A 16,272-nucleotide genomic window follows, 5' to 3' on the forward strand; every position below is an offset into this window, starting at 1 on the left:
AAAGTTCGAACCGACCGTTTTCTCCAAGTCCCGTTTTGTGTTCCTTTGCCCTCCGCTCCGTCCCACCCCATCAAGCAAATGCAGGAAGGAAAAAAATATGTGTTCGAGATGCGTTTCCCTACGGTGACAGGTAAAACATAAGTACCACGATGCTCCCGATGCCTCAGGGTCGGGTTTTGGAAGAGCTGGGACTGCCTTGGTTTGACCCGATCGGCTGGTTTCTCCCGAAACGGCCCGCGGGGCCGGTCCGTCCCCGCCGCCTTCTCCCGGGGGCGCTTCCGCGGTGCAGCCGGGATTTCGGCAGCGCGAAGCATGGTGCCCCCGTAATAAATTACTATGTACAGCGGGTGCCGCGGGGCTGTGCCGCCCCGGTGCAGGGCTCGCCGGAGCCCCGGCAGCTCGCGGCGGTGGGGCTGGGGTCAAACCCCTGCGGGGGAGCTGGGATGGGGTTCCTTGGCCTCCTCCGTGCTTCTGGCACGGGGCGGGGGGTCTGTCGCCCCTCCGCAGGGACGGGATCGAGCAGGGCGCTTGGGGCACCATTTCCTTACCACAGAAACGGGGTGGTTTTGTTTTCTTTGCTTTTTCTGCCCCGTTCTCCCGGGCCGGAGAGCCCGCTGGCGAGCGGCGGCGTTTCTCTCCGCAGGGCACCGCGGTTTGCAGCCGGAGACGGGCACCGAAGCCGGCGCCGCGGCCGCGGGGCATCGTCGCGGGAGCGAGGTGAGGACCGGGCTCCGCTCCCCGAGGGCCTCGTGGCACCCCGCAGCCCCACGCGACCGAACCCCCCGTCCCGAGGACGCCGGGAAGCCGGGCGCGAGCGCTGCCCCGTTTGGGGACGCGTCCTACCCGGCGGAGCATCGTTGGGGGCGGCGAGACATCCCAGCGCTGGCGCTCGGGAGGGAGGGAGGCGAAAGCTTTACTGGGGGCGAGGCGCCCGGCGGAGGGCGGCGCGGGGGGGCCCGTGCCGGCGGGGCGGGCCGTTACACCTTGCAGCTCCACACGGCGAAGGGGAAGAAGATGTACGAGGTCGACCAGGCGAGGTAGTAGAGGGAGAGGACGGACGAGGGCGAGAAGAGGACCGCGGCCACCCCTGCGAGGCGACAGCCCGTCAGCGCCGGCCCCGGGGCCCCGCGCCGCGCCGGCCCCCCGCTCCGTGCCGCGCTCACCTCCGGCGTAGACCACCTTCTTCCAGAGCTGGGACTCCAGGACCTTGTCGTGCGGGTAGAAGCCCTGGTCCACCATGAAGAGGATCATGACGGTGGCGGTGACGCGGAGCAGCGTGAGGTGGCCGCCGGTGAGCAGGTAGGTCCCGGCCAGCAGCGCCGAGGCGTAGGGGCAGGGCAGCCCGCGGTAGGTGAAGGGCACCCCTGCTGCAGCGAGGACCGTGAGAAGGGGGAGCGTCAACCCCAGACCCTCCCGGTGGCTTTGGGGACGCGGGCAGCGCATCCGAAAGCTGCTGCTGGCGTGGCCATGGGGTGGGAGTGAAAAAAGGGGGGAAAACCCGCCGGCCGTACCGCTGGAGAAGAAGCAGAGGCGGGCGAAGACGGCCAGCACGTAGGCGACGGCCAGCAGCCCGTCGAGGACGCCGCGGGTGCGCAGCAGCAGCGCCGTGGCCAGCCCGAAGGAGGTGAAGTCGGCGAAGTCGTCCAGCTTGGCGCCTGCGGGGAGCGAGGGGGGGTGGCTGCCGGGAGGGCGGGCGGGATGCCGGGTGGGAGACCCCCCGGCGCGGGCCAGGGCGGCGGAGCCACTCACCCAGGGCCGAGCAGGCGTTGAGCTGCCGGGCCACGGCGCCGTCGGCCAGGTCCAGGAGGAAGCCCACCAGCAGCAGCCAGCACGAGTAGTAGAATTGCCTGGGGCGGGGGGGGGGGAGCGTTAGCCCGCGGCCGGGACGCGGGAGCAGCATCCTTGCGCTAATTCCCCTTTTCCTGCCCGCGTCGCAGGCCGCGGCCGCGCTCACCCGTTCAGGCTGCAGAGGACGGAGGAGAGCCCCGTGATGAGGTTGGCCACGGAGAGCGCGTTGGCGGCATTCTTGCGCACGGCCTCCAGCGCCCGCGCCCGGCCCGCCTGCTCGCTCAGCACCAGCTTCTTGGTGGGCTGGAAGACACCTGCGAGCCGCGAGAGGCGCCGTCGGACGGCGAAGTCCCCCCCCGCCGCCTCCGGTGAGCCGCGGGGACGCCGGGGCCCCCGCCGGCGGGCCGGGCCGGCACGCGGCCCCCCGCGCCCCCTCGCTCCGCCGGCCTCCCCGGCCCCGCGCGGGGCCGGCCCGAGGCGAAACCTGCCGCCAGCTCCTTCTCCGTCACTCCCGCAACCCGGGAAAACCTCCTCGAGCCGAAACGCGGCTTTGGCTGGGGGAGCGGGGCGGGATGGGGAGGGTGGGGACGGGAAAAAGAAAGAAAAAAAGAAAGAAAACCAAACCGAACCCAAGCTTAGAGTAAAACCAACCCCAGCCTTAAGCTCTATTTGTCTTATATACCTAGAGGGCTACGCTTTAGAGAAAGTGTTAAGGGTCATGTCCTACTAGTGTGTTTTGCCCCCTGCCTGTGCCGTGTTCCCCAAGCCGGGCAAGCGGATGAGATTCTTCATCTGAAAGAAAACAGCAGGTCAGAGCAAAACAAGAAGCCACAAACGGTCGCCGTGCGCCGCCCCCCGCCGCCGAGCCCCCCCGTCGCCGCCGGCGCGGGGAGAGGGCGGTGGGGGCTGCGCGCGGCTGCGTGCTTTGCTTTGCCGGTCCCAGGCGCCCGGCGCTGCAGACCTCGACCTTTGGCCGCCCGGCCCCGGGCCGGGAAGCCGCGGCGGGGGAAAACGCCCCGTCCCGCGCCGGCTTTTCCGTGCGGGAGTCGGGTGCGAGCTCCCGCGCGGCGCTAACCCCCCGGCTCCCGCGCGGCGGAGCGCCCGAATAAACCGGGCGACGCCAAGAGCACCGGCAGCCTATTCTCGGGGGGTGACGGCAGCGCCGAGAAAGCCGCCCCGCGGGAACGGAGGCGCCGGCTGCCGGCATCCGTCCGTCCATCCGTCCGCCCCCAGTACCGACCCCTCCGCGGGTCTCGCCGGTCTCGCGCTGGCACCGGCGTCACAATGCCGTGCCGCGGCGATCCCCGGCGGTTCCGCGCCCCGCTCCCCTCCCTGGCACGGGTTCGGGGTGATTTTTTGCAGGACAGGGATTTTCTGCTGGCGCCGGGAGCGCGGGAACCCGGCTCGGCTTGCAATAGTCCCTCTGCGCTTCATTGCATCGCTTTCTCTTCCTTTTGGGGGGAAAACGGGGCTTCCGCCCGCCCGGCGGCGTCGCCTGAAAGGGAGTTTCCTCCGCTCCGAGCGGGGTTTGCAGGGCGGCGGAGGCTCCGCTGCCCGGATTTTGCTGGCTTCTCTTTTCCCCCTCTCTCTAAGGCACAAATTAAGAGCGGAGCTGGGAGCTGGCCGCCGGCCCGGGCTGCTGGCATCGCCGTGCCGCGCGGGAGCCTCGCCGCAGAGCCGGGGCCGGCGGGGGCCGCGCCGCGACGCCTTGCCCTGCCCGGGGCCCGGCGCCCGGGGCCGCGCGCGGGACCCGCTCCGGCGCTCTCGGCACTTACCCGCCGGCGGCGACACCATCCACATGGCCGCGGCCGTGGGGCGGCGTGCGCCCGCTCCCCTGGCGATGCCCCGCGGCGCCCGGTGCCGCCGCGCCGGGGGAAACTGAGGCACGGCGGCTCAGCGGAGGGCGGCGGGACCGGCGCCGCGGCGCGGCATTATATAAGGAAAGGCTTTGCCGGGAGCGAGCTGAGTCACCCCGCCGGGGGTGGGTCCAGGCCAGAGGCCGCGGGGGCTTTCGGAGGCGGCTGGCACCGCCGGCGGCAGGGGAGGAGCCGCGGGGGCCCAGCGGCATCGCCGGGGCGGCCGGGTTCCCGCGGTGCCGCCGCCGCTGCGGGAGTCTCGGCCCCCGCGCGCGGGGTCATCGGCGTTTCGCGCCGATAAGCGCCGATAACGCAGCGCCGGGTCGCCGCGGGCCCCGACGGCTCGGCCGCGCCGCCGCGGCTTCGCCCGCCGGCCGGGCAAAGGTCCCCGGGCCCGGTGACGAGGGCCCAATAAAACTATACAGCCCCAGCGGGCGGCCGCATGATCGCGGCAGGAATTTTCCACTGGGCTTTATCTCGCCCTTTAGCCGGGACGCCTGGGTCCCTGCCGGCGGCGGGGGGGCGCCGGACGCCTGGGCCCCCCCGCCGCGGGCCGCCGCGGGGTCCCCGTCAAAGGGGTCTTTGTTCCCCGGTTGCGAAGCGACGGCCGGCGGGAGGAGGCGGCGGGGCCCGGCGGGCGCGGAAAGGGGCTTCTGCCGCCGGGGATTTTCCACCGCCGCGGACCGGGCACGGCGGCTCCGAGGTGCAGCCGGGCTGGCGTCCAGCCCCGCGGGACTCGGGTGCAGCCGGGCTCCCGTCCAGCTCCGCGGGGCCTGGGCGCCTCTGGGCGCGTCCAGGCGCCTCTGGGTGCAGCTGGGCTCATGTGCAGCCCCGCGGGACCCGGGCGCCTCCGGGCACCTCTGGGTGCAGCCGGGATCCAGGCACCTCCGGGTGCATCCAGGCACCTCCGGGTGCAGCCGGACTCGTGTCCATCCCTGCAGGCTCCAGGCGCCTCCGGGTGCATCCAGGCGCCTCCGGGTGCATCCAGGCTTGCAACCAGCCCCGCGGGACCCAGGCGCCTCCGGGTGCATCTGGGGTCATGGCCATCCCCGCGGTGCCCGGGCATGTCCCTGTGCCCATCCCCGTGGTGCCTGGACATGCCCCTGTGCCCATCCCCGTGGTGCCTGGACATGCCCGTGTGTCCGTCCCCGTGGGGCCTGGGTACCTCCAGGCCTGGGGGGTATCTCTAGGGCTGCCCCATCCCTTCGGGACCCGGGGGTCCCCGGCTCTCCTCCCACGCCGGGTGCACGGTCCGGCCACTGCCTCCGGCCGGGACAAGGGACCCCACGGGCCACCCATGGGTGCCGGGCGCGGGTGCCCCCCAAGGTGTTCGGGCCCGTTCCACCAGTGCCATCTGCTGGCAACCGGCGCCGGTCTCGCCGGGGCCGCGTGTGCGCGCACGTGCGGCCGTGCTCCGGGTGTGCGCGCGGCTGTGCAACGCGCGTGTGCCTGCACGGCGGGGGGGTGCACACGCGTGTGCGTGTGCCTGTGCAGCGTGCGCGCACGGCTGCGCGTGCACACCCGTGCAACGTGCTTGTGCGTGCACGGCGGTGCGTGCACGTGTTTGCACACCTGTGCAATATTTGTGTGCGTGCCTGGCCGTGCGTGTGCACACGTGTGCACGCCTGTGAGATGCGTGTGCATGGACAGCCGTGCACGTGCACACGTGTGCACGGTCATGCAGTGTGCACATGCAATGTGCATGCCCGGCCCGGTGCGTGCATATGCAACGGGCACGTGCATTGCCGGCAGCGCGTGTGCACATGCAGCAGGCACGTGGCTGCCCGGCGGCGTGCGCGCACATGGCCCGTGCACACGCGCGTGCCCCTCGCCGGCAGCCGGGCCGCGACCGAGAGAACAGGCGGGAGGTGCGCGGAGCCAGAGCCCAGGTTTATTCGTCCCGCCGCAGCCGCTCAGTTGCTGCTCAGGATCTGCAAGAGAAGGGGGCTCAGGGGGGGCGGGGGGGCCGCCGGGCCGCGTCCCGTCCCCCCCCGGCGCCCACCTCGTCGATCCAGTCCTCGAAGGCGGAGACGCGGGTGAAGACGGTGGGTTTCTGCGGCGTGTTGCAGCCCAGCGAGGAGACGAAGCTGGCGATGCCGTGCACCTCCCAGCTCCCGTCGGCCGCCTGGCAGTTCAGGGGGCCGCCCGAGTCGCCCTGCGGCACGCGGGAGGCGTCGCGTGAGCCGGTGCCCCCCCGGCCCCGGCCCCGTCCCCGGCCCCGTCCCCCCGTGCGGGCGGGCACTCACGTTGCAGCCGGCCTCGTCGCTGCCGCCAGCGCAGACCATGGTGCGCCGGATGGAGAGGAGGCCCCACCAGTCGGGCTGCGTGCAGTGCTCGTAGTCCACCACGGGCAGCAGCGCCTGCTGCAGCTTGTCCGGCAGCGGCCCCCCGGCTGCGGGCACCCCGCCATGCAGCCAGCCGCCCCCCCGCCGTCCCTCCTTCCCTCCCTCCCTCCCTCCGGCCGCCCGTGCCGGCGTCCATCCGTCCTTCCAGCATCGCTCCCTCCGGCCCCCGTCTCTCCTCCCAGCCCACCATCTCTCCATCCATCCTTCCTTCCTGCCAGCCAGCTGTCCCTACATCCATCCTTCCATCCATCCTGCCATCCATCCATCTATCCTTCCACCCACCCATCCATCTATCCACCCTTCCAGCCATCCCCCCCCAGTCCATCTAAACGCCCTTCCAGCCATCCCTCCCTCCCTCTATCCATCCAATCTTCCAGCCATCCTTTCATCCATCTATCCATCCTGCCGTCCATCCCTCCCTCCACCCTTTCCGCCAGCCACCCCGCCATCCATTCCATCTTTCCAGCCATCCCTCCCTCCATCATCTTACCCAGCCATCTCTCCCTCCTTCCCTCCATCCACCCACCCAGCCATCTTTCCATCTCTCTCCCTCCATCTTCTCCCCATCTTTCCAGCCTTTATGTCCCTTCATTCCCCCATCCTTCCAGCCCTCCACCTCTCCATCCTCCCAGCCCTCCATCCCTCCATCTCTCCATCCTTCCAGCCCTCCATCTCTCCATCCCTCCACCTCTCCATCCCTCCATCCCTCCGTCCTCCCAGCCCTCCATCTCCCAGCCCTCCATCTCTCCATCTCTCCATCTCTCCATCCCTCCATCCCTCCATCCCTGCACCCCTCCATCCCTGCACCCCTGCACCCCTGCACCCCTCCTCCTCCCCCGCGGGGCAGCCGGGCCCGGCCCGCGGGGGGGGGACGCACTGGAGAGACGCCCCCAGCCGCTGAGGTAGCAGGGGTAGCCGTCGGGCAGGACCTCGCCGGCGGGCGGCAGCCGCCCCGTCTGCACGCTGCGGTCCAGCGCGGCGCCGCGCGACAGCTTCAGCAGGGCGACGTCGTTGCTGCGAGGCAGGCGGCGGGTCGGGGGGGCGCCGGGCCGCGGGGGGGGGGGGGGGGCGCCGGCGGGGTGGGGGTGGGGGCCCCCCCCGCTCACCCGCAGGCCACGCAGTAGCTGTTCCAGTTGGGGTGCACGAAGATGTCGGCGCTGTTGACGGGGATGCTCTGCTCAGTGCCCTCCTCCACGGACAGGTCGTACTCGCCCAGCACCACCCGGTAGGTGCGCGAGGAGCTGCCGGCGGACGGGGGGGCCGTGAGGGGCACGCCGGGGCCCCGCCGCACCCGGGGGGCTCCGCGCCTGGCGCTTGGGCCCGGCGGAGCGGCCCCCGGGGGGGCGGGTGCTGCACCCCGTCCCTGTGCCCTGCATCCCGCCACTGTGCCCTGCACCCCGTTGTTGCACCACACACCCCGTCCCTGCGCCCCGTCACTGCGCCCTGCACCCCGTTGCTGTGCCCCATTGCTGCATCCTGCACCCCATAACTGCACCCTGCACCCCATTGCTGTGCCCCATTGCTGCACCCTGCACCCCATAACTGCATCCTGCACCCCATAACTGCGCCCTGCACCCCGTTGCTGTGCCCCATTGCTGTGTCCTGCACCCCGTAACTGCGCCCTGCACCCCATAACTGCATCCTGCACCCCATTGCTGTGCCCCATTGCTGCGCCCTGCACCGCGTAACTGCGCCCTGCACCCCATAACTGTGTCCTGCACCCCATTGCTGGGCTTTGCACCCCGTTGCTATGCCCTGCACCCCATAACTGCATCCTGCACCCCATTGCTGTGCCCTGCACCCCATAACTGCGTCCTGCACCCCATAGCTGCGCCCTGCACCCCGTTGCTGTGCCTTGCACCCCATAACTGCGTCCTGCACCCCATAACTGCGCCCTGCACCCCGTTGCTGTGCCTTGCACCCCATAACTGCGTCCTGCACCCCATAACTGCGCCCTGCACCCCGTTGCTGTGCCTTGCACCCCATAACTGCGCCCTGCACCCTGTAACTGCGCCCTGCACCCCATAACTGCGCCCTGCACCCCGTTGCTGTGCCTTGCACCCCATAACTGCGCCCTGCACCCTGTAACTGCGCCCTGCACCCCATAACTGCGTCCTGCACCCCGTTGCTGTGCCTTGCACCCCGTTGCTGCACCCTGCACCCCATAACAGCACTGTGCACCCCGTCCCTGTGTCCTGCACTCCATAACTGCATCCTGCACCCCATAACTGCGCCCTGCACCCCGTTGCTGTGCCCTGCACCCCATAACTGCATCCTGCACCCCATTGCTGTGCCCCTTTGCTGCGCCCTGCACCCCATAACTGCATCCTGCACTCCATTGCTGTGCCCTGCACCCCATAACTGCGCCGTGCACCTCATTGCTGTGCCTTGCACCCCGTAACTGCGTCCTGCACCCCGTTGCTGGGCCTTGCACCCCGTTGCTGCACCCTGCACCCCATAACGGCACTGTGCACCCCGTCCCTGCGCCCTGCACCCCATAACTGCATCCTGCACCCCATAACTGTGCCTTGCACCCCATAACTGCACCCTGCACCCCATAACTGCGTCCTGCACCCCGTTGCTGGGCCTTGCACCCCGTTGCTGCACCCTGCACCCCATAACAGCACTGTGCACCCCGTCCCTGCATCCTGCACCCCATAACTGCATCCTGCACCCCATAACAGCACTGTGCACCCCGTCCCTGCGTCCTGCACCCCGTAACTGCGCCCTGCACCCCGTTGCTGGGCCTTGCACCCCGTTGCTGCACCCTGCACCCCATAACAGCACCGTGCACCCCGTCCCTGCACCCTGCACCCCGTAACTGCACCCTGCACCCCGTAACAGCACTGTGCACCCCATCCCTGTGCCCTGTACCCCGTAACTGCACCCTGCACCCCGTTGCACCCCTCCGCGCAGCCCCGTCCCGGGCGCTCACGAGATGCAGTGGGCGGCCGTCATCACCCAGTGGGGCGCGACGAGGCTGCCGCCGCACGTGTGCCGGAAGGAGCCGTTGTGCTCGTACTGCAGCGAGACCTGCGGGGCGGCGGCGGCGGCGGGTGGGCAGCAGCGGGCAGGACCGCCGCGGCGCCCGTCACCCCGCGTCCCGCCGCCCCCGGGCCTCACCTGCCAGGGCCAGCTGTAGGGCACGGCGTCCTCGCCGTTGACCACGCGGGCGGCCGGGCCGGCGCCGCAGCCTGCAGGGACGGGCGTCAGCGCCGGGGCGGCACCGCGGCGGCGCCGGGCTTGGGGGGGACGCGGGACGGGACGGGACGGGACGGGACGGGACGGGGGGGCCTTACCGGGGGCGGCCAGCAGCAGGGGCAGCAGCAGCGGCAGCATGGCGAGCGGGGCGCCGGGGCGGCCGCGCCGCCTTATATCGGCGCCGCGCCGGGGGCACCGGGGGCCGAGGCCACAGCAGGGAACGGGCACCCGGCACCCACCTGCGCGGCCTTGGCGCGGCCTGGGAGCCCCGCAGCTGCTGCCCGCCCGCCCCCGCCGCCGCCTACGGCTCCATACGTCCCGTGCGACGGGGCCTCGTGCAAGCCCATACGTCCCGTGCGACGGTGCCCCGTATAACCCCATACGTCCCGTGCGACGGGGCCTCGTGCAAGCCCATATGTCCCGTGCGACGGTGCCCCGTATAACCCCATACGTCTCGTGCAACGAGGCCTCGTGCAAGCCCATACATCCCGTGCGACGGTGCCCCGTATAACCCCATACGTCTCGTGCAACGAGGCCCCGTGCAAGCCCATACGTCCCGTGCGACGGTGCCCCGTATAACCCCATACGTCTCGTGCAACGAGGCCCCGTGCAAGCCCATACGTCCCGTGCGACGGTGCCCCGTATAACCCCATACGTCTCGTGCAACGAGGCCCCGTGCAAGCCCATACGTCCCGTGCGACGGTGCCCCGTATAACCCCATACGTCTCGTGCGACGGGGCCTCGTGCAAGCCCATACGTCCCGTGCGACGGTGCCCCGTATAACCCCATACGTCTCGTGCGACGAGGCCTCGTGCAAGCCCATACGTCCCGTGCGACGGTGCCCCGTATAACCCCATACGTCCCGTGCGACGGGGCCTCGTGCAAGCCCATACGTCCCGTGCGACGGTGCCCCGTATAACCCCATACGTCCCGTGCGACGGGGCCTCGTGCAAGCCCATACGTCCCGTGCGACAGGGCCCCGTATAACCCCATACGTCCCGTGCGACGGGGCCTCGTGCAAGCCCATACGTCCCATGCGACGGGGCCCCGTATAACCCCATACGTCCCGTGCGACGAGGCCTCGTGCAAGCCCATACGTCCCATGCGACGGGGCCCCGTATAACCCCATACGTCCCGTGTGATGGGGCTTCGTGCAAGCCCATACGTCCCGTGCGACGGGGCCCCGTATAACCCCATACATCTCGTGCGACGAGGCCTCGTGCAAGCCCATACGTCCCATGCGACGGTGCCCCGTATAACCCCATACGTCCCGTGCGACGGGGCCTCGTGCAAGCCCATACGTCCCATGCGACGGGGCCCCATATAACCCCATACGTCTCGTGCAACGAGGCCCCGTGCAAGCCCATACGTCCCGTGTGACGGGGCCCCGTATAACCCCATACGTCTCGTGCGACAGGGCCTCGTGCAAGCCCATACGTCCCGTGTGACGGGGCCCCATATAACCCCATACGTCTCGTGCAACGAGGCCCCGTGCAAGCCCATACGTCCCATGCGACGGGGCCCCATATAACCCCATACGTCCCGTGCGACAGGGCCTCGTGCAAGCCCATACGTCCCGTGCGACGGTGCCCCGTATAACCCCATACGTCTCGTGCAACGAGGCCCCGTGCAAGCCCATACGTCCCGTGCGACGGTGCCCTGTATAACCCCATACGTCTCGTGCAACGAGGCCTCGTGCAAGCCCATACGTCCTCGTGCAATGGCGCCCTGTATAACTCCGTATGTCCCATGCAATGGCACCCCATACAGCCCCATATGTCCCTGTGCAATGGGGCTCCATGCAGCCTCATACGTCCCTGTGCAATGCGGCCACCTACAGCCCCATAGGTCCTGTGCAACAGGGCACCATGCAGCCCCATAGCCCCTGTGCCACGTGTGCCTGGCACCTCATACAGCCCCATACGTCCCCGTGTAGCAGGCAACCCCATACGCCCCCGTGCAACGGCACCCCATATAGCGCCATACATCCCGTGCAATGGAGCCCCATGCAGTCCCATATGCCCCTGTGCAACAGGGCCACCTACAGCCCCATAGGTCCCCATGCAACAGGGCCCCATACAGCCTTACAGGTCCGGTGCAATGGAGCCCTGTATAACTCCATATGTCCCATGCAACGGCACCCCATACAGCCCCATATGTCCCTGTGCAATGGGGCACCATGCAGCCCCATAGGTCCCGTGCAACGTGACCACCTACAGCCCCATAGGTCCTGTGCAACAGGACCCTGCATAACCCTATACATCCTGTGCAACGGGGCCACCTACAGCCCCATAGGTGCTGTGCAATGGCGCCCAGGGCAGGCCCATAGGTCCCGTGCAAGGGGGCCCCCTACAGCCCCATACGCGTCCATGCAACGGCGCCCTGTATAACCCCATATGTCCCATGCAGCGGGGCCCCATACAGCCCCACAGCTCCCATGTGTCCCCGTGTGGCTCCCATGTGCCCCCTATAGCCCCACAGCTCCCGTGCCCTGTGCCCCATGTCCCCTATAGCCCCACAGCTCCCATGCCTGTGTGTCCCCTATAGCCCCACAGCTCCCGTGCCCTGTGCCCCGTATCCCCTATAGCCCCACAGCTCCCATGCCTGTGTGCCCCCTATAGCCCCAGAGCTCCTGTGCCCCATATATCCCATGCCCCCTATAGCCCCACAGCTCCCATGCCTGTGTGCCCCCTATAGCCCCAGAGCTCCTGTGCCCCATATGTCCCATGCCCCCTATAGCCCCACAGCTCCCATGTGCCCCATGTGCCCCCTATAGCCCCACAGCTCCCGTGTGTCTCATGTGCCCCCTATAGCCCCACAGCTCCCATGCCTGTGTGCCCCCTATAGCCCCACAGCTCCCGTGCCCCACATGTCCCATGCCCCTATAGCCCCACAGCTCCCGTGCCCTGTGTGTCCCTTATAGCCCCACAGCTCCCGTGTGTCTCATGTGCCCCCTATAGCCCCACAGCTCCCATGCCTGTGTGCCCCCTATAGCCCCACAGCTCCCGTGCCCCACATGTCCCATGCCCCTATAGCCCCACAGCTCCCGTGCCCTGTGTGTCCCTTATAGCCCCACAGCTCCCGTGTGTCTCATGTGCCCCCTATAGCCCCACAGCTCCCGTGCCCTATATGTCCCATGCCCCCTATAGCCCCACAGCTCCCATGTGCCCCATGTGCCCCCTATAGCCCCACTGCCCCCGCGTGCCCCCTATCCTCCCTTCATCCCCACGGGGAGGGCCGGTCCCGCCCCCCACGCGTGTCTCCGCCCCCACGCGTGTCTCCGCCCCCCCACGCGTGTCTCCGCCCCGCCCCGAGCCCACGCGCCCCGCGGGGGGGGGGCGTTGGGGGGGGTCCCGCGCTCCCGCGCTGCCGCCCCACGCGTGTCCCCCCGCCCCGCCCGCGGAGCCGCGCTAAGCCCCGCCCCCTTGGGCGCGCGGGGCGGGGCGGGGCGGGGCCGGGAGGGGCGGGGCGGGGCGGGGCGGGCGCGGCGGCGGCGCGGAGCGGAGCGGGACGGGACGGGACGGGACGGGACGGGGCGGCCGGGACGGGACGGGACGGGACGGACGGACGGACGGGAGGCGCCATGGGGCCGCGGGTGCCCGTCGCGCTGGGCGGCCTCCTGCTGCTCGCCGCCCTGCTCGCCGTGAGTACCGGGGCGCCGCGGGCGCTGCCTGCGCCGTCCCGTCGCGGGGCGGGGGTCCCCCTGCACCCGGGGCCCCCGGGGCCCCCAGCACCGCGCCGCGTCCCCTGAGGGGCTGGGGACCCCCGTGGGCGGGGTAGACCTGGGGTCCCATCTCCATGCCCCGTCCCGGCGGGGGGCTGGGGGGTCCCAGGACCGGGGCGGGGGCATTCGGGTCCCCATCCCTCTGCCCGGTCCCCTGGGAGGTTTGGGGACCCCACTGGACCGGGGGGATGTGGGGCCCCAGCACCCTGCCCCGTCCCATCAGCAGTTTGGGGACCCCCCTCGACCAGGGGGCATTTGGGTCACCAGCACCCTGCCCCGTCCCATCAGCAGTTTGGGGACCCCCCTGGACCAGGGGGATGTGGGGTCCCCAGCACCCTGCCCCGTCCCATCAGCAGTTTGGGGACCCCCATGGACCTGGGGGCATTTGGGTCACCAGCACCCTGCCCCGTCCCATCAGCAGTTTGGGGACCCCCCTGGACCAGGGGGATGTGGGTCCCCCAGCACCCTGCCCCGTCCCATCAGGGATTTGGGGACCCCCCTGGACCAGGGGGATGTGGGTCCCCCAGCACCCTGCCCCGTCCCATCAGGGGTTTGGGGACCCCCGTGGACCAGGGGGCATTTGGGTCGCCAGCACCCTGCCCCGTCCCATCAGGGGTTTGGGGACCCCCCTGGACCAGGGGGATGTGGGTCCCCCAGCACCCTGCCCCGTCCCATCAGGGGTTTGGGGACCCCCCTGGACCAGGGGGATGTGGGTCCCCCAGCACCCTGCCCCGTCCCATCAGCAGTTTGGGGACCCCCCTGGACCAGGGGCATTTGGGTCGCCAGCATGCTGCCCCGTCCCATCAGGGGTTTGGGGACCCCCCTGGACCCTGGTGACTTGGGGTCCAGCCCCATCCCAGCAGGGGTTTGGGGACCCCCCTGGACCTAGGGGACGTGAGGCCCCCATCCCCCTGCTCCGTCCCCTAAGAGATTTGGGGACCCCCATGGGCCAGGGGGATGTGGGGCCCCCAGCACCCTGCCCCGTCCCAGCAGGGTTTGGGGACCCCCCTGGACCTGGGGGACGTGGGGTCCAGCCCCATCCCAGCAGGCAACTGGGGACCCCCAGGACGGGGCGGACGTGGGCTCCCCGTCCCCCTGCCCCCTCCCTGCAGCAACTGGGGGTGCCCCACGCCTGGGGGGATGTGGCACCCCATGGGGGTCCCAGGAGCAGGGCCACGGGGGGTGTCCGTCCGTCTGTCCGTCCATTCCCCCCCCCGGCACCCCGCCGTCTCCCGCCCCGGCTAAATTTACCGGGTGACGGGGCAGCGCCCGTAAAAATAGCCGTCCCGAAATAGGGCGCCGGGGGGCTGCGCCGGCGGGGTCCCCGGGCCGGCGTCCGTCCGTCTGTCCGTGTGTCCGTCCATCCGTCCCCCCCCCCCGTGCGGCGCGGGGGCGGCTTTGGGCCGCGGCCGGCCCCGAGAACAGAGGCCCCTTTCTGCTCGGGGCCGCGCTGGCAGGGCCGCGGCCCCCCCCGCCCCCCCCGCCTGGCCCCGGGGTCCCGTCCCCGTGTCGCCCCCCCCCACCCCCCCGCCGGGGGATTCGGGGCGGCCGCGGGGACGTCACCGCCACGCTAAATATACCGCCGGGATCGGGTGACCCGCGGGATTTAGGGACTTTTAGGTGCCCCCCCCCCACCCCGGGTTAACGCGGGCGGCGGGAGAGGTCAGGCCAGGAATGTGTGATAACATCGCCAGGCCTCAGCCGGGGGGGGGGGGGGGGGGACGGGGACCGGCCCCGCGTGTGCCCCCCCGCCCTCGCCCCGGCACTGATGTCTTTCCCAGCCCCGCGGTCGCCCATGGCCAAAGATGGCCTGGCCAGAGGAGGAGGAGGAGGAGGAAGAGCGCGTCGCCGGCCGGCGCCGCGCCAGGACTCCTGGGCCCCCGCCGGCGGTGGGGGGGGGGGGGAAGAGGGGGCGCCGGGGCGGCTGCCTCCGCGGCCCCCCCCCCCCCCGGGGCGTTCCCTCGCCCCGAAACGGCTGCTATTTCGGGCCGGATAAATTAGGCAATCGGGAGCGGGGAGGAATGCGCCTGGCCGCCGGGCAGCAGCATCCCGGGAAGGGCCCCCCCCTGCCCCCCCCCGCCAGGCCGGGAGCGGGGAGCCCTTTCCCGCCGGGGGGGCCCGGCCTCGCGCCTCCGGAGGAAGCGGCGCGGGAAACACCTTTCGGGCTGGAAACCGCCGCGGCCTTGGGGAACAATAGCCCGGGGAGCGGGGGGGGATGTGGGGGGGCGGCGGGGCCCCCCCCGCGGCGGCGGCGCCGGGGCGGGCGCTTCCTGCCCTTCCGCTGCGCCCCGGCGGCCCGGGGGGGCCTCGAGGCGGCGGAGCCCACGTGGCGCCGCGGCCCGTGGACGTGCGGCGGGCCGGCACCTCCCTCCTCCTCCTCCTCCTCCTCCTCCTCGCCTTCCTCCCCGGCTTGCCCCGGGCGCGCACGTCGGACGCGGCGCGGCGGGAGCGTTGGGCCGGCGAGTGGAAAAACTGAGGAGCGCCGGCGTCCGGCCGGGCATCCTGCCCCCCCCGCCCCGTCCCGCTCCCAGGCGTTTGCTGGGGAAAGGCCGGTTGCGAGCAGGCGGGCCCAGGCGTCCGGGCCGAGCCGGGGGTCCCGCGAGCCGGCGGCCGCTTCCGGTAACCCGACCCGGGCGCTTTCCCCCCGCGCCGGCCCGGCGGGACAGGTGTGCGGAGGCCCCAGCGCCCGCCCTGCCCGGCGCAGCACCGGTGCGGCAGCCGAGCACCGACCCGCTCGGTGCACGTGTGGCGGCACGGCGCCCTGCCTCAGTTTCCCCAGGCGAAAGCAGCCCCCCCCCACCCTCCCCCGGCGGGGCGTTTGTGCCCCGAGGCGGGGGTTTCGGGGGGGGCAGCGGCGGTGCCCGTCCCCGCCGGGCTGGCGTTGGTCCCGGGCACGGCGCCGCGCTGGCATCCGCGCCCCCCCCGCTCCGCCTCGCCCGGGGCGGCCGCCGCGCCGCGCTCTCCCACCCATTGTGGCGGTAAATCCCCGGCGCTCCCCCCGCCGCGGCCCCCCGCGCTAATCCGCCCGCCCTTGTTTGCACAGCAAACTGCTGCCCCGACGGATTCCTCCGCCCGGGCGCCGGGGGGGGGGGCTGGCACCTCACCCCCCCCCCCCCCAAAGCCGGGGCCCGCGGGGCGGGTGGGTGCGGTGCACGCGGGGACATCGCGGCGGCGTGGGGCCGGGCCTCGGGGGCACGGGGTGCCAGCGCGGTGGGTGACTGCATGCACGCGGCCCCGGGGCAGTGGGCACGCGTGTCCCTGCGCCAGTGCGTGCACGCGGCAGTGCAAGTGCACACGTAGCTCTGTGTCGGTGCGTGCATGTGGCAGTGCAAGTGCACACGCGCAGCCCCGTGTCGGT

The 16,272-nt window shown here is 71.3% G+C and overlaps 3 protein-coding genes across 10 annotated transcripts in view; 1 reads left to right on the plus strand and 2 right to left on the minus strand.

The window, feature by feature from the left end:
• Positions 1–832: 832 nt before the first annotated feature.
• Positions 833–3,717, minus strand: TMEM269 (transmembrane protein 269). 2 transcript variants are annotated; one of them, XM_064525686.1, is made up of 6 exons: positions 3,564–3,717; positions 1,955–2,102; positions 1,750–1,847; positions 1,512–1,655; positions 1,164–1,364; positions 833–1,087 (listed from the first exon to the last, which is right to left on the minus strand). In XM_064525686.1, exons 1-6 carry the CDS (start codon positions 3,586–3,588, stop codon positions 978–980), a joined length of 726 nt encoding a protein of 241 aa, XP_064381756.1. In that variant the 5' UTR covers positions 3,589–3,717; the 3' UTR covers positions 833–977. The 2 variants fall into 2 exon arrangements, with proteins under 2 accessions (XP_064381756.1, XP_064381755.1); XM_064525685.1 differs by having other exon boundaries at positions 1,164–1,367.
• A 731-nt stretch (positions 3,718–4,448) lies between these two features.
• On the minus strand, positions 4,449–9,374 carry CELA3B (chymotrypsin like elastase 3B). Of its 2 annotated transcripts, XM_064525684.1 has the most exons (8): positions 9,289–9,373; positions 9,113–9,183; positions 8,925–9,022; positions 7,096–7,230; positions 6,867–7,003; positions 5,891–6,036; positions 5,647–5,799; positions 5,514–5,575 (listed from the first exon to the last, which is right to left on the minus strand). In XM_064525684.1, exons 1-8 carry the CDS (start codon positions 9,326–9,328, stop codon positions 5,558–5,560), a joined length of 798 nt encoding a protein of 265 aa, XP_064381754.1. In that variant the 5' UTR covers positions 9,329–9,373; the 3' UTR covers positions 5,514–5,557. The 2 variants fall into 2 exon arrangements, with proteins under 2 accessions (XP_064381753.1, XP_064381754.1); XM_064525683.1 differs by lacking the exon at positions 6,867–7,003 and having other exon boundaries at positions 4,449–5,575; positions 9,289–9,374.
• A 3,276-nt stretch (positions 9,375–12,650) lies between these two features.
• Positions 12,651–16,272, plus strand: part of HSPG2 (heparan sulfate proteoglycan 2) — a 33,519-nt gene continuing 29,897 nt past the window's right edge. For all 6 annotated transcript variants that reach the window (XM_064525687.1, XM_064525689.1, XM_064525690.1 and 3 more), the window contains exon 1: positions 12,651–12,833. In XM_064525687.1, coding sequence (XP_064381757.1) covers positions 12,774–12,833 — 60 coding nt within the window. In that variant the 5' untranslated portion in view covers positions 12,651–12,773. The remainder of the gene's footprint in view (positions 12,834–16,272) is intronic.

Source organism: Dromaius novaehollandiae, chromosome 24, assembly GCF_036370855.1.
Source record: "Dromaius novaehollandiae isolate bDroNov1 chromosome 24, bDroNov1.hap1, whole genome shotgun sequence".
In the NCBI taxonomy this organism is placed as follows: domain Eukaryota; kingdom Metazoa; phylum Chordata; class Aves; order Casuariiformes; family Dromaiidae; genus Dromaius; species Dromaius novaehollandiae.

Coding starts and splice junctions, on each gene's coding strand:
- TMEM269 (XM_064525685.1), bottom strand. CDS start 3,588: ATGTGGATGGTGTCGCCGCCGGCGG. Junction 1,848..1,954: donor GTCCTCTGCAGCCTGAACGG/GTGAGCGCGGCC, acceptor CCCCCGCCCCAG/GCAATTCTACTACTCGTGCT. Junction 1,368..1,511: donor CCTCTGCTTCTTCTCCAGCG/GTACGGCCGGCG, acceptor TCCTCGCTGCAG/CAGGGGTGCCCTTCACCTAC.
- CELA3B (XM_064525683.1), bottom strand. CDS start 9,328: ATGCTGCCGCTGCTGCTGCCCCTGCTGCTGGCCGCCCCCG. Junction 7,231..8,924: donor ACGGCCGCCCACTGCATCTC/GTGAGCGCCCGG, acceptor GTCCGCCGGCAG/CTCCTCGCGCACCTACCGGG. Junction 5,576..5,646: donor TCGAGGACTGGATCGACGAG/GTGGGCGCCGGG, acceptor CTTCTCTTGCAG/ATCCTGAGCAGCAACTGAGC.